The sequence below is a fragment of the Scyliorhinus torazame genome, chromosome 12, assembly GCF_047496885.1.
Source record: "Scyliorhinus torazame isolate Kashiwa2021f chromosome 12, sScyTor2.1, whole genome shotgun sequence".
Classification (NCBI taxonomy): domain Eukaryota; kingdom Metazoa; phylum Chordata; class Chondrichthyes; order Carcharhiniformes; family Scyliorhinidae; genus Scyliorhinus; species Scyliorhinus torazame.
Genome location: NC_092718.1, coordinates 143109350 through 143124558, shown reverse-complemented (window position 1 = coordinate 143124558; position 15209 = coordinate 143109350). Strand labels below are relative to the sequence as shown.

The window sequence follows — 15209 nt, the reverse complement described above, 5'->3', positions numbered from 1 at the left end:
GCAGGGACAGGAATGGATGTTGCAGGTTCCGGGGTTTAGGTGTTTTAGTAAGCTCAGAGAAGGAGGCAAAAGAGGGGGAGGTGTGGCGCTGCTAGTCAAGAGCAGTATTACGGTGGCGGAGAGGATGCTAGATGGGGACCCATCTTCCGAGGTACTATGGGCTGAGGTTAGAAACAGCAAAGGAGAGGTCACCCTGTTGGGAGTTTTCTATAGGCCTCCAAATAGTTCTAGGGATGTAGAGGAAAGGATGGCGAGGATGATCCTGGATAAGAGCGAAAGTAACAGGGTAGTTGTTATGGGAGACTTTAACTTTCCAAATATTGACTGGAAAAGATATAGTTCGAGTACATTAGATGGGTTGTTTTTTGTACAGTGTGTGCAGGAGGGTTTCCTGACACAATATGTTGACAGGCCAACAAGAGGCGAGGCCACGTTGGATTTGGTTTTGGGTAATGAACCAGGCCAGGTGTTGGATTTGGAGGTAGGAGAGCACTTTGGGGACAGTGACCACAATTCGGTGACGTTTACGTTAATGATGGAAAGGGATAAGTATACAACGCAGGGCAAGAGTTATAGCTGGGGGAAGGGCAATTATGAAGCCATTAGACGTGACTTGGGGGGGATAAGGTGGAGAAGTAAGCTGCAAGTGCTGGGCACACTGGATAAGTGGAGTTTGTTCAAGGATCAGCTACTGCGTGTTCTTGATATGTATGTACCGGTTAGGCAGGGAGGAAGGCATAGAGCGAGGGAACCATGGTTTACCAAGGAAGTGGAATCTCTTGTTAAGAGGAAGAAGGAGGCCTATGTGAAGATGAAGTGTGAAGTTTCAGTTGGGGGCGATGGATAGTTATAAGGTAGCGCGGAAGGATCTAAAGAGAGAGCCAAGACGAGCAAGGAGGGGACATGAGAAGTATTTGGCAGGTAGGATCAAGGAAAACCCAAAAGCTTTCTATAGGTATGTCAGGAATAAGCGAATGACTAGGGAAAGAGTAGGACTAGTCAAGAACAGGGATAGGAAGTTGTGTGTGGAGTCTGAAGAGATAGGAGAGATACTAAATGAATATTTTTCGTCAGTATTCACTCAGGAAAAAGATAATGTTGTGGAGGAGAATGCTGAGACCCAGGCTATTAGAATAGATGGCATTGAGGTATGTAGGGAAGAGGTGTTGGCAATTCTGGACAGGCTGAAAATAGATAAGTCCCCGGGGCCTGATGGGATTTATCCTAGGATTCTCTGGGAGGCCAGGGAAGAGATTGCTGGACCTTTGGCTTTGATTTTTATGTCATCATTGGCTACAGGAATAGTGCCAGAGGACTGGAGGATAGCAAATGTGGTCCCTTTGTTCAAAAAGGGGAGCAGAGACAACCCCGGCAACTATAGACCGGTGAGCCTCACGTCTGTAGTGGGTAAAGTCTTGGAGGGGATTATAAGAGACAAGATTTATAATCATCTAGATAGGAATAATATGATCAGGGATAGTCAGCATGGCTTTGTGAAGGGTAGGTCATGCCTCACAAACCTTATCGAGTTCTTTGAGAAGGTGACTGAACAGGTAGACGAGGGTAGAGCAGTTGATGTGGTGTATATGGATTTCAGTAAAGCGTTTGATAAGGTTCCCCACGGTAAGCTATTGCAGAAAATACGGAGGCTGGGGATTGAGGGAGATTTAGAGATGTGGATCAGAAATTGGCTAGCTGAAAGAAGACAGAGGGTGGTGGTTGATGGGAAATGTTCAGAATGGAGTTCAGTTACAAGTGGCGTACCACAAGGATCTGTTCTGGGCCGTTGCTGTTTGTCATTTTTATCAATGACCTAGAGGAAGGTGCAGAGGGGTGGGTGAGTGAATTTGCAGACAACACTAAAATCGGTGGTGTTGTCGACAGTGTGGAAGGATGTAGCAGGTTACAGAGGGATATAGATAAGCTGTAGAGCTGGGCTGAGAGGTGGCAAATGGAGTTTAATGTAGAGAAGTGTGAGGTGATTCACTTTGGAAGGAATAACAGGAATGCGGAATATTTGGCTAATGGTAAAGTTCTTGGAAGTGTGGATGAGCAGAGGGATCTAGGTGTCCATGTACATAGATCCCTGAAGGTTGCCACCCAGGTTGATAGGGTTGTGAAGAAGGCCTATGGAGTGTTGGCCTTTATTGGTAGAGGGATTGAGTTCCGGAGTCGGGAGGTCATGTTGCAGCTGTACAAAACTCTGGTGCGGCCGCATTTGGAGTATTGCGTAAGTTTCTGGTCACCGCATTATCGGAAGGACGTGGAGGCTTTGGAGCGGGTGCAGAGGAGATTTACCAGGATGTTGCCTGGTATGGAGGGAAAATCTTATGAGGAAAGGCAGATGGACTTGAGGTTGTTTTCGTTGGAGAGAAGAAGGTAAAGAGGAGACTTAATAGAGGCATACAAAATGATCAGGGGGTTGGATAGGGTGGACAGTGAGAGCCTTCTCCCGCGGATGGAAATGGCTGGCACGAGGGGACATAGCTTTAAACTGAGGGGTAATAGATATAGGACAGAGGTCAGAGGTAGGTTCTTTACGCAAAGAGTAGTGAGGCCGTGGAATGCCCTACCTGCTACAGTAGTGAACTCGCCAACATTGAGGGCATTTAAAAGTTTATTGGATAAACATATGGATGATAATGGCATAGTGTAGGTTAGATGGCTTTTGTTTCGGTGCAACATCGTGGGCCGAAGGGCCTGTATTGCGCTGTATTGTTCTATGGTCTATGTTCTATGTAATCCTCTCCGTTATCTCATCAAAAATCTCAAGCAAGTTAATAAAACATGAATTTCTCTTAAGAAGTCAGCTTGTTTTCCTTAATTAACTTGCGTTTCTCCATATGACTATTAATTTTGTCCCGATTTATTGTTTCTAGAAGGTTCTTAACCACCAAAGTTAAACAGACTAACCTATAGGTGCTGGGCTTATCTTAGGAACAGAATAGAAATGTAGAAAATGGTTTAAGGAATGGGACCACCCAGCCCGCTGAGCTGCTCCGCCATTCAATATGATCCTGGCTGTTCGTGGGTTTTAACTCCATTTTTCCACCCGCTCCCCATTTCCCTCAATTCCTCAAGAAACCAAAAATCTGTCTAACCCCCAGCCTTAAATGTATTCAATGATGGAGCATCCACAACCCCCTGGGTCAAGAATTCCAAAGATTTACAACCCTTTGAGTTAAGAAATTTCTCCTCATCTCAGTCCTAAATGATCAGTCCTTTGTCCTGAAAACGGTGACTCGTCTTCTAGATTCCCCAGCCAGGGGAAACAACCTCTGAGTATCAATCCTGTCAAGCCCCTTCATCATCTTGAATGTTTCAATGAGATCACCTCTAATTCTCTGACACTCCAGGAAATACAGAACCAATTTACTCAGCCTCCTGTCACAGGACAATTTCTCCCTCCCTCCTTTCTTGAATAGAATTTGCTTACTTCCAATCTTTCCACCTTTTTTTAAACAAGGGCGTAATGTTTGCTCCAGTCTTTGGGCACCACCACTAAGTCTAAGATAATCTTTCACAATTTCTTTCTTGCCCAAAACAGCACTGCTCACATCCTGTCTCGTTCAGCAACTTCCATTTGGTCCCCATTTCATAACTCATCAAGTTCAAAAACCTTTTGATAATCTACAAATCGTTCTTGGAGCTCACCTCACTGCATTTTTGTAATCTCATCCAACTCTGGTTGCTGGCCATTCACCTGGATCTCTGGTTTCCTGGAACTTCCCTCATGGCACAGAATTCAGTTATATTGGTCCAACACTCTGGAACTACTTCTCTAAACTCCTCTTCCTCAGAACTCTTTCTCACACCTTGAAAAACCTTTAATTAACCTCTATGTGAGGAGGATGCAGAGATGCTTCACTGTGATTTGGACAAGTTGAGTGAGTGGGCAAATGCATGCCAGAAGCAGCATAATGTGGATAAATGTGACGTTATCCACTTTGAACAACAAAGAACAAAGAAATGTACAGCACAGGAACAGGCCCTTCGGCCCTCCAAGCCCGTGCCGACCATGCTGCCCGACTAAACTACAATCTTCTACACTCCCTGGGTCCGTATCCCTCTGTTCCCATCCTATTCATGTATTTGTCAAGATGCCCCTTAAATGTCACTATCGTCCCTGCTTCCACCACCTCCTCCGGTAGCGAGTTCCAGGCACCCACTACCCTCTGTGTAAAAAACTTGCCTCGTACATCTACTCTAAACCTTGCCCCGCTCACCTTAAACCTATGCTCCCTAGTAATTGACCCCTCTACCCTGGGGAAAAGCCTCTGACTATCCACTCTGTCTATGCCCCTCATAATTTTGTAGACCTCTATCAGTTCTCCCCTCAACCTCCTTCGTTCCAGTGAGAACAAACCGAGTTTATTCAACCGCTCCTCATAGCTAATGCCCTTCATACCAGGCAACATTCTGGTAAATCTCTTCTGCACCCTCTCTAAAGCCTCCACATCCTTCTGGTAGTGTGACGACCAGAATTGAACACTATACTCCAAGTGTGGCCTAACTAAGGTTCTATACAGCTGCAACATGACTTGCCAATTCTTATACTCAATGCCCCGGCCAATGAAGGCAAGCATGCCGTATGCCTTCTTGACTACCTTCTCCACCTGTGTTGCCCCTTTCAATGACCTGTGGACCTGTACTCCTAGATCTCTTTGACTTTCAATACTCTTGAGGGTTCTACCATTCACTGTATATTCCCTACCTGCATTAGACCTTCCAAAATGCATTACCTCACATTTGTCCGGATTAAACTTCACCTGCCATCTCTCCGCCCAAGTCTCCAAACAATCTAAATCCTGCTGTATCCTCTGACAGTCCTCATCGCTATCCGCAATTCCACCAACCTTTGTGTCGTCTGCAAACTTACTAATCAGACCAGTTACATTTTCCTCCAAATCATTTATATATACTACAAACAGCAAAGGTCCCAGCACTGATCCCTGTGGAACACCACTGGTCACAGCCCTCCAATTAGAAAAGCATCCTTCCATTGCTACTCTCTGCCTTCTATGACCTAGCCAGTTCTGTATCCACCTTGCCAGCTCACCCCTGATCCCGTGTGACTTCACCTTTTGTACTAGTCTACCATGAGGGACCTTGTCAAAGGCCTTACTGAAGTCCATATAGACAACATCCACTGCCCTGCCTGCATCAATCATCTTAGTGACCTCCTTGAAAAACTCTATCAAGTTAGTGAGACACGACCTCCCCTTCACAAAACCATGCTGCCTCTCAGTAATACATCCATTTGCTTCCAAATGGGAGTAGATCCTGTCTCGAAGAATTCTCACCAGTAATTTCCCTACCACTGAAGTAAGGCTCACCGGCCTGTAGTTCCCTGGATTATTCTTGCTACCCTTCTTAAACAGAGGAACAACATTGGCTATTCTCCAGTCCTCCGGGACATCCCCTGAACACAGTGAGGATCCAAAGATTTCTGTCAAGGCCTCAGCAATTTCCTCTCCAGCCTCCTTCAGTATTCTGGGGTAGATCCCATCAGGCCCTGGGGACTTATCTACCTTAATATTTTTTAAGACACCCAACACCTCGTCTTTTTCGATCTCAATGTGACCCAGGCTATCTACACACCCTTCTCCAGACTCAACATCTACCAATTTCTTCTCTTTGGTGAATACTGATGCAAAGTATTCATTTTGTACCTCGCCCATTTCCTCTGGCTCCACACATAGATTCCCTTGCCTATCCTTCAGTGGGCCAACCCTTTCCCTGGCTACCCTCTTGCTTTTTATGTACGTGTAAAAAGCCTTGGGATTTTCCTTAACCCTATTTGCCAATGACTTTTCGTGACCCCTTCTAGCCCTCCTGACTCCTTGCTTAAGTTCCTTCCTACTTTCCTTATATTCCACGCAGGCTTCGTCTGTTCCCAGCCTTTTAGCCCTGACAAATGCCTCCTTTTTCTTTTTGACGAGGCCTACAATATCTCTCGTGATCCAAGGTTCCCGAAAATTGCCGTATTTATCCTTCTTCCTCACAGGAACATGCCGGTCCTGAATTCCTTTCAACTGACACTTGAAAGCCTCCCACATGTCAGATGTTGATTTGCCTTCAAACATCCGCCCCCAATCTATGTTCTTCAGTTCCCGCCTAATATTGTTATAATTAGCCTTCCCCCAATTTAGCACATTCATCCAAGGACCACTCTTATCCTTGTCCACCAGTACTTTAAAACTTACTGAATTGTGGTCACTGTTACCGAAATGCTCCCCTACTGAAACATCTACCACCTGGCCGGGCTCATTCCCCAATACCAAGTCCAGTACCGCCCCTTCCCTAGTTGGACTGTCTACATATTGTTTTAAGAAGCCCTCCTGGATGCTCCTTACAAACTCCGTCCCGTCTAAGCCCCTGGCACTAAGTGAGTCCCAGTCAATATTGGGGAAGTTGAAGTCTCCCATCACCACAACCCTGTTGTTTTTACTCTTTTCCAAAATCTGTCTATCTATCTGCTCCTCTATCTCCCGCTGGCTGTTGGGAGGCCTGTAGTAAACCCCCAACATTGTGACTGCACCCTTCTTATTCCTGATCTCTACCCATATAGCCTCACTACCCTCTGAGGTGTCCTCCCGCAGTACAGCTGTGATATTCTCCCGGACCAGTAGCGCAACTCCGCCTCCCCTTTTACATCCCCCTCTATCCCGCCTGAAACATCTAAATCTTGGAACGTTTAGCTGCCAATCCTGCCCTTCCCTCTGTAATGGCAACAACATCATAGTTCCAAGTACTAATCCAAGCTCTAAGTTCATCTGCCTTACCCGTAATACTTCTTGCATTAAAACATATGCACTTCAGGCCACCAGACCCGCTGTGTTCAGCAACTTCTCCCTGTCTGCTCTGCCTCAGAGCCCCACTGTCCCTATTCCCTAGTTCTCCCTCAATGCGCTCACCTTCTGACCTATTGCTCCCGTGCCCACCCCCCGCCATACTAGTTTAAACCCTCCCGTGTGACACTAGCAAACCTTGTGGTAATAAAAGAACAGGAAGGCAGATTATCTGAATGGCTATAGATCAACAGAGGGGAATGTGCAATGAGACCTGGGTGTCCTCGTACATCAGTTGCTGAAGGTAAGCGAGTATGTGCAGCAGGCAGCAAAGAAGGCAAATAGTACGTTGGCATTCATAGCGAGGGGATTCAAGTACAAGAGCAGGGATGTCTTGCTGCAGTTATACAGGGTCTTAGTGAGACCACACCTGAAATTTGGTCCCCTTATCTGGAAGAATGTCCTTGCTATGGAGGGAGTGCAGCAAAGGTTTACCAGGCTGATTCTGTGATGGTGGGACTGACACAAGAGGAGGGATTGAGTTGGTTAGCATTATATTCACTGGAGTTCAGAAGAATGAGGGGGGATCTCATAGAAACCTATAAAATACGAACAGGGGTAGACAGGGTAGATGCAGGAAGGATATTCCAGATGGCGGGGGAGTCCAGAACTAGGGGTCACAGTCAGTGGACTCAGTCCTGGTTGAAGAGAAATTCCTTCACCCAGAGAGTGAAGCCTCTGGAATTCTTTACCACAAAAAGCAATTGAGGCCAAAGCATTGGATGTTTTCAAAAAGGAGTTAAATATAGCTCTTGAGGGAAAAAGGTAATAAGGGATATTAGGGAAAAGTGGGAACAGGTTACTGAGTTTGATGATCAGCCATGCTCTGAATGGTACAGCAGACTCGAAGGGCCGGATGGCCTGCTCCTATTTTCTATTTTGTCTCCATCTATTCAATGTTGTGTTCTCCTGACTCTCCCTCTACTGCTTGCTGTCAAGTGTTTTCTTTGATGAAGCATTCTGTTATTAAAGGCACTGTGTAAATACAAAGTACAATTGATCTCTTAACTAACAGAATTTGAAAAACTACAACAGTTGTGGATTTTTAAAACATGCAGCAGTTTATCGGATTCAATCTTTGTATCACCTGGCCAGGGAATTTTCATTTGCCTTACCTTAACCTTAGTTTAACATTGAGTATGTTACATAAAAACAGTATGGTGGCGTAGCGGTTAGCAGTGCTGCCTCATGGCGCTAAGAACCCGGGTTCGAGCCTGGCCCGGGGTCACTGTCTATGTGGAGTTTGCACATTCACCCAGTGGGTCTCACCCCCACAACCGAAAGAGATATGCAGGGTAGGTGGATTGGCCATGCTAAACTGCCCTTAAGTGGAAAAAAAGAATTGGGCACTCTACATTTAAAAGAAAGTGAATGTTACACAAATTGTTTTCTGAAAACATTAGTTTCAGACCCTAGAATATGTAATCGGTTGCATGCTTACCAAAGAGGGCTGTAGCTTCTTTGATGGGCTCTGGTATCTTCTCCATGTTGCTCAGATCTGCTCCCTTGATGTCAGTGAGAAATCAGAATTTACAGTAAGTTCAGGAGTGAGACGCTGGTTCGGCCACAATTACACACTTTTGTAATTAGCCAACTTTAAAGGAAGACTTTGAAGCTACAGGAGGTTTCAAAGGAACAACAACAAGGCTGAGGGGTAAATTCATGACAAAATGCTCATAAGCTGACTTTTCTTCTCTGTTGAAACATTCAAGGAGAGGTAGGGGAGGGGAGAGAAATAGTAGACATCAAAAAAAATTTTGAAAAGGGCGTAAAAATTGTTTCCACTGGTTGAAGGATCAGTAACAACGCACCACAGACCGAGGATTATCATTTGATGTGATAAATATTTTCACACAGATGGTTGTTGGCACAGAGAACACTGCACCTCCACAAGGGGCTGCTGAGACCCAGCACAAACTCTCCGTCTACACTTGCTGATCCATTCGCCATAGGGCGAGGTCTGGGAGATGTTAGCATCTTGCAAAACTGAGTCCTGTTTTTTGTTACATCAGAATGTGTAACGTTCAAAAGATAAAATGTCTAATTTCCTTCCATGTGGAATCATTGATTGGTGTGGCACAGAAGGCGGCATTCTGATCCATCGTGTCAATATCAGCTCTTTGCAATAACTATCTAAAGCTGCTCTTTCATGTACTCCTGCCAATATTTACCTTTCAAGAATTTATCCAATTCTCCTAACTATTGAACCTGCTTCCAGCGTTCTTTTGGCCAATGCATTCCAGGTCACAATCACTCACTGTGTAAAAAATAAGCTTCCTCAATGTTGCTTCAGGTTCTTATAGCAATCTATGTTCCCTGGTTATTGCTCCTTCTCCTGCTGGAAATAGTTTCTCTTTATTTACACCATGTAAACAACAATTTGCATTGAACATAATAAAAACTCCCAAGATACTTCAAGGATGTGGTCATAAATCAAAACTTGATACTTATCCCATTAAAGGAGATGTTTGTGAAAGGGGAAGCTTGTTAAAAGAGAGAAGAAAGGCAGAGAGGTGGAGAGGTAAATTTAGGGAGGGAATTTCAGAGTTTATCAACTTGGCAGCTGTACATGTGGCCGCCAATGGTGGAGTAATTTAAAATGGGCATGTTCAAGGGACCACAATCAGATGATGAGAGATAATGAGGAATCAGGGGTGAGCTGGCAAGGTGGATACAGAACTGGCTAGGCCATAGAAGGCAGAGAGTAACAATGGAAGGATGCTTTTCTCATTGGAGGGCTGTGACCAGTGGTGTTCCACAGGGATCAGTGCTGGGACCTTTGCTGTTTGTAGTATATATAAATGATTTGGAAGAAAATGTAACTGGTCTGATTAGTAAGTTTGCAGACGACACATAGGTTGGTGGAATTGCGGATAGCGATGAGGACTGTCAGAGGATACAGCAGGATTTAGATTGTCTGGAGACTTGGGCGGAGAGATGGCAGATGGAGTTTAATCCGGACAAATGTGAGGTAATGCATTTTGGAAGGTCTAATGCAGGTAGGGAATATACAGTGAATGGTAGAACCCTCAGGAGTATTGAAAGTCAGAGAGATCTGGGTGTACAGGTCCACAGGTCATTGAAAGGGGCAACACAGGTGGAGAAGGTAGTCAAGAAGGCATACGGCGTGCTTGCCTTCATTGGCCGGGGCATTGAGTATAAGAATTGGCAAGTCATGTTGCAGCTGTATAGAACCTTAGTTAGGCCACACTTGGAGTATAGTGTTCAATTCTGGTCGCCACACTACCAGAAGGATGTGGAGGCTTCAGAGAGGGTGCAGAAGAGATTTACCAGAATGTTGCCTGGTATGGAGGGCATTAGCTATGAGGAGCAGTTGAATAAACTCGGTTTGTTCTCACTGGAACGAAGGAGGTTGAGGGGAGACCTGATAGAGGTATACAAAATTATGAGGGGCATAGACAGAGTGGATAGTCAGAGGCTTTTCCCCGGGGTAGAGGGGTCAATTACTAGGGGGCATAGGTTTAAGGTGAGAGGGGCAAGGTTTAGAGTAGATGTACGAGGCAAGTTTTTTACGCAGAGGGTAGTGGGTGCCTGGAACTCGCTACCGGAGGAGGTGGTGGAAGCAGGGACGATAGTGACATTTAAGGGGCATCTTGACAAATACATGAATAGGATGGGAACAGAGGGATACGGACCCAGGGAGTGTAGACGATTGTAGTTTAGTCGGGCAGCATGGTCGGCACGGCATTGGAGAGCCGAAGGGCCTGTTCCTGTGCTGTACATTTATTTGTTCTTTGTTTGTTCTTGTTCTATATCGGAGGACTATGGGATTGGACATTACAGATATAGGGAGGGCTGAGGCCAGGAAGGAAATTGAGAACAAGGATGAGAATTTCAAATTGAGGCTTTGCATATCTGGGAGCTAATGCAGTTAGCGAGGACAAGGCAGTGGGTGAATGGACAGAAGCGGCTTAGTTTTGGATGAGTTCAATGGTAGGCTGGCCAAGAGTGCTTTAGAATAATCAAGTCCAGAGGTAACAAAGGCATGGACAAGGGTTTCACTAACAGATAAACTGATGCAGTGGTAGAGAAGGAGATGCTGTGGAGATTGAAATAGATGGTGCAAGAAATAGTGTTGGCACGTGGTCAGAATCTCATTTCAGAGTCAAATATGAGACTGAGATTGTCGCCAGAAAATGGGTTGAAGTAGGCAGCTAGGGAATGGACATTGTGCCAGGGACCAAAAACAATGGGATTGGGCTTCCGAATATTTAACTGGAGGAATTTCCGCTCAACCAATGCTGCAAGTCAGAAAAACAGGCTTCGCAACTGTGGAGAGTTGGTGGTGAGGGTGGGCTGTGTGGGGAGAGTGGGTGAGGGTGGGCTGTGTGGGCAGAGGGGGTGAGGGTGGGCTGTGTGGGGAGAGGTGGTGGTGAGGGTGGGCTGTGTGGGGAGAGTGGGTGAGAGTGGGCTGTGTGGGGAGAGGTGGTGGTGAGGGTGGGCTGTGTGGGGAGAGGGGGTGAGGGGGTGCTGTGTGGGGAGAGGGGGTGGTGAGGGTGGGCTGTGTGGGGAGAGGGGCTGAGGGTGGGCTCGGTGGGGAGAGGGGGTAAGGGGGTGCTGTGTGGGGAGAGTGGGTGAGGGTGGGGTGTGTGGGGAGAGGGGGTGGTGAGGGTGGGCTGTGTGGGGAGAGGGGGTGGTGAGGGTGGGTTGTGTGGGGAGAGGGGGTGAGGGTGCGCTGTGTGGAGAGGGGGTGGTGAGGGTGGGCTGTGTGGGGAGGTGGTGGTGAGGGTGGGCTGTGTGGGGAGGTGGTGGTGAGGGTGGTCTGTGTGGGGAGAGCGGGTGAGGGTGGGCTGTGTGGGGAGAAGGGATGGTGAGGGTGGGCTGTGTGGGGAGAGCGGGTGAGGGTGGGCTGTGTGGGTGAGGGGGTGCTGTGTGGGGAGAGGGGGTGGTGAGGGTGGGCTGTGTGGGGAGAGGGGCTGAGGGTGGGCTCGGTGGGGAGAGGGGGTAAGGGGGTGCTGTGTGGGGAGAGTGGGTGAGGGTGGGGTGTGTGGGGAGAGGGGGTGGTGAGGGTGGGCTGTGTGGGGAGAGGGGTGGTGAGGGTGGGTTGTGTGGGGAGAGGGGGTGAGGGTGGGGTGTGTGGGGATAGGGGGTGGTGAAGGTGGGCTGTGTGGAGAGAGGGGGTGAGGGTGGTCTGTGTGGAGAGGGGGTGGTGAGGGTGGGCTGTGTGGGGAGGTGGTGGTGAGGGTGGGCTGTATGGGAAGAGCGGGTGAGGGTGGGGTGTGTGGGGAGAGGGGGTGGTGAGGGTGGGCTGTGTGGAGAGAGGGGGTGAGGGTGGGCTGTGTGGGGAGAGGGGGTGAGGGTGGGTTGTGTGGGGAGGTGGTGGTGAGGGTGGTCTGTGTGGGGAGAGGGGGTGAGGGTGGGGTGTGTGGGGAGAGGGGGTGGTGAGGGTGGGTTGTGTGGGGAGAGGGGGTGAGGGTGGGCTGTGTGGGGAGGTGGTGGTGAGGGTGGTCTGTGTGGGGAGAGCGGGTGAGGGTGGGGTGTGTGGGGAGAGAGGGTGGTGAGGGTGGGCTGTGTGGGGAGAGGGGGTGTTGAGGGTGGGCTGTGTGGGGAGAGAGGGTGGTGAGGGCGGGCTGTGTGGGGAGAGGGGCTGAGGGTGGGCTCGGTGGGGAGAGGGGGTAAGGGGGTGCTGTGTGGGGAGAGTGGGTGAGGGTGGGGTGTGTGGGGAGAGGGGGTGGTGAGGGTGGGCTGTGTGGGGAGAGGGGGTGGTGAGGGTGGGTTGTGTGGGGAGAGGGGGTGAGGGTGGGGTGTGTGGGGAGAGGGGGTGGTGAGGGTGGGCTGTGTGGGGAGAGGGGGTGGTGAGGGTGGGTTGTGTGGGGAGAGGGGGTGAGGGTGGGGTGTGTGGGGAGAGGGGGTGGTGAAGGTGGGCTGTGTGGAGAGAGGGGGTGAGGGTGGTCTGTGTGGAGAGGGGGTGGTGAGGGTGGGCTGTGTGGGGAGGTGGTGGTGAGGGTGGGCTGTATGGGAAGAGCGGGTGAGGGTGGGGTGTGTGGGGAGAGGGGGTGGTGAGGGTGGGCTGTGTGGAGAGAGGGGGTGAGGGTGGGCTGTGTGGGGAGGTGGTGGTGAGGGTGGTCTGTGTGGGGAGAGCGGGTGAGGGTGGGGTGTGTGGGGAGAGAGGGTGGTGAGGGTGGGCTGTGTGGGGAGAGGGGGTGTTGAGGGTGGGCTGTGTGGGGAGAGAGGGTGGTGAGGGTGGGCTGTGTGGGGAGAGGGGGTGTTGAGGGTGGGCTGTGTGGGGAGAGGGTGAGGCTGGGCTGTGTGGGGAGAGGTGGTGGTGAGGCGGGCTGTGTGGGGAGGTGGTAGTGAGGGTGGGCTGTGTGGGCAGAGGGATTGAGGGTGGGCTGTGTGGGGAGAGGGTGGGATGTGTGGGGAGAGGGGGTGGTGAGGGTGGGCGCTGTGGGGAGAGGGGTTGAGGGTGGGCTGTGTGGGGAGAGGGTGGGCTGTGTGGGGAGAGGGGGTGGTGAGGGTGGGCTGTGTGGGGAGAGGGGGTGAGGGTGGGCTGTGTGGGGAGAGGAGGTGGTGAGGGTGGGCCGTGTGGGGAGGTGGTGGTGAGGGTGGGCTGTGTGGAGAGGTGGTGGTGAGGGTGGGTTGTGTGGAGAGAGGGGGTGAGGGTGGGTTGTGTGGAGAGAGGGGGTGAGGGTGGGCTGTGTGGGGAAAGGGGGTGGTGAGGGTGGGCTGTGTGGGGAGAGGGGGTGAGTGTGGCCGTGTGGAGAGAGGGGCTGAGGTGGGCTGTGTGGGGAGAGTGGGTGAGGGTGGGTTCTGTGGGGCGAGGGGGTGGTGAGGGTGGGCTGTGTGGGGAGAGGGGCTGAGGTGGGCTCTGTGGGGAGAGGGGGTGAGGGCAGGCTGTGTGGGGAGAGGGGGGTGGTGAGGGTGGGCTGTGTGGGGAGAGGGGGTGAGGGTGGGCTGTGTGGGGAGAGTGGGTGAGGGTGGGCTCTGTGGGGAGAGGGGGTGAGGGTGGGTTGTGTGGGGAGAGGGGGTGGTGAGGGTGGGCTGTGTGGGGAGAGTGGGTGAGGGTGGGCTGTGTGGGGAGAGTGGGTGAGGTTGGGCTCTGTGGGGAGAGGGGGTGAGGGTGGGTTGTGAGGAGAGAGGGGGTGAGGGTGGGCTGTGTGGGGAGAGGGTGGGCTGTGTGGGGAGAGGGGCTGAGGATGGGCTCTGTGGGGAGAGGCAGTGAGGGGGTGCTGTGTGGAGAGAGGGGGTGAGGGTGGGCTCTGTGAGGAGAGGGGGTGAGGGTGGGCTGTGTGGGGAGAGGGGGTGGTGAGGGTGGGCTGTGTGGGGAGAGGGGGTGCTGAGGGTGGGCTGTGTGGGGAGAGAGGCTGAAGTTGGGCTGTGTGGGAAGAGGGGATGGTGAGGGTGGGCTGTGTGGGGAGGTGATGGTGAGGGTGGGCTCTGTGGGGAGAGGGGCTGAGGGTGGGCTCTGTGGGGAAAGGGGGCGAGGGTGGGCTGTGTGGGGAGAGGGGGTGGTGAGGGTGGGCTGTGTGGGGAGAGGGGGTGGTGAGGGTGGGCTCTGTGGGGAGAGGGGGTGAGGGTGGGCTGTGTGGGGAGAGGGGGTGGTGAGAGTGGGCTGTGTGGGGAGACGGGGTGCTGAGGGAGGGCTGTGTGGGGAGAGGGGCTGATGGTGGGCTGTGTGGGGAGAGGGGGTGGTGATGATGGGCTGTGTGGGGAGAGGGGCTGAGGCTGGGCTGTCTGGAGAGGGGTGGTGAGGGTGGGCTGTGTGGGCAGAGGGGGTGGTGAGGGTGGGCTGTGTGGGGAGAGGGGTTGGTGAGGGTGGGCTGTGTGGGGAGAGGGGGTGATGAGGGTGGGTTGTGTGGGGAGAGGGGGTCAGGGTGGGGTGTGTGCGGAGAGGGGGTGGTGAGGGTGGGCTATGTGGGGAGAGGGGGTGGTGAGGGTGGGTTGTGTGGGGAGAGTGGGTGAGGGTGGGCTGTGTGTTGAGGTGGTGGTAAGGGTGGGCTGTGTGGGGAGGGTGTGGTGAGGGTGGGCTGTGTGGAGAGACGGTGTGAGGGTGGGCTGTGTGGAGAGAGGGGGTGAGGGTGGGCTGTGTGGGGAGAAGGGGTGGTGAGGGTGGGCTGTGTGGGGAGAGAGGGTGGTGAGGGTGGGCTGTGTGGGGAGAGGGGTTGTTGAGGGTGGGCTGTGTGGGGAGAGGGTGTGGTGAGGGTGGGCTGTGTGGAGAGGGGGTGAGGGTGGGCTGTGTGGGGAGCTGGTGGTGAGGGTGGTCTGTGTGGGGAGAGCGGGTGAGGGTGGGGTGTGTGGGGCGAGGGGGTAGTGAGGGTGGGGGGTGTGGAGACAGGTGGTGAGAGTGGGCTGTGTGGGGAGAAGGGGTGAGGGTGGGCTGTGTGGAGAGGTGGTGGT

The 15209-nt window shown here is 51.5% G+C and overlaps 1 protein-coding gene across 1 annotated transcript in view; it reads right to left on the bottom strand.

Moving 5' to 3' along the window:
• The window catches only part of LOC140386629 (protein CASP-like), a 1158102-nt gene that overhangs the window by 180161 nt on the left and 962732 nt on the right, over window positions 1–15209 (bottom strand). The window contains exon 16 of the mRNA XM_072469118.1: window positions 8293–8356. Within this exon, the coding sequence (XP_072325219.1) occupies window positions 8293–8356 (64 nt within the window). The remainder of the gene's footprint in view (window positions 1–8292; window positions 8357–15209) is intronic.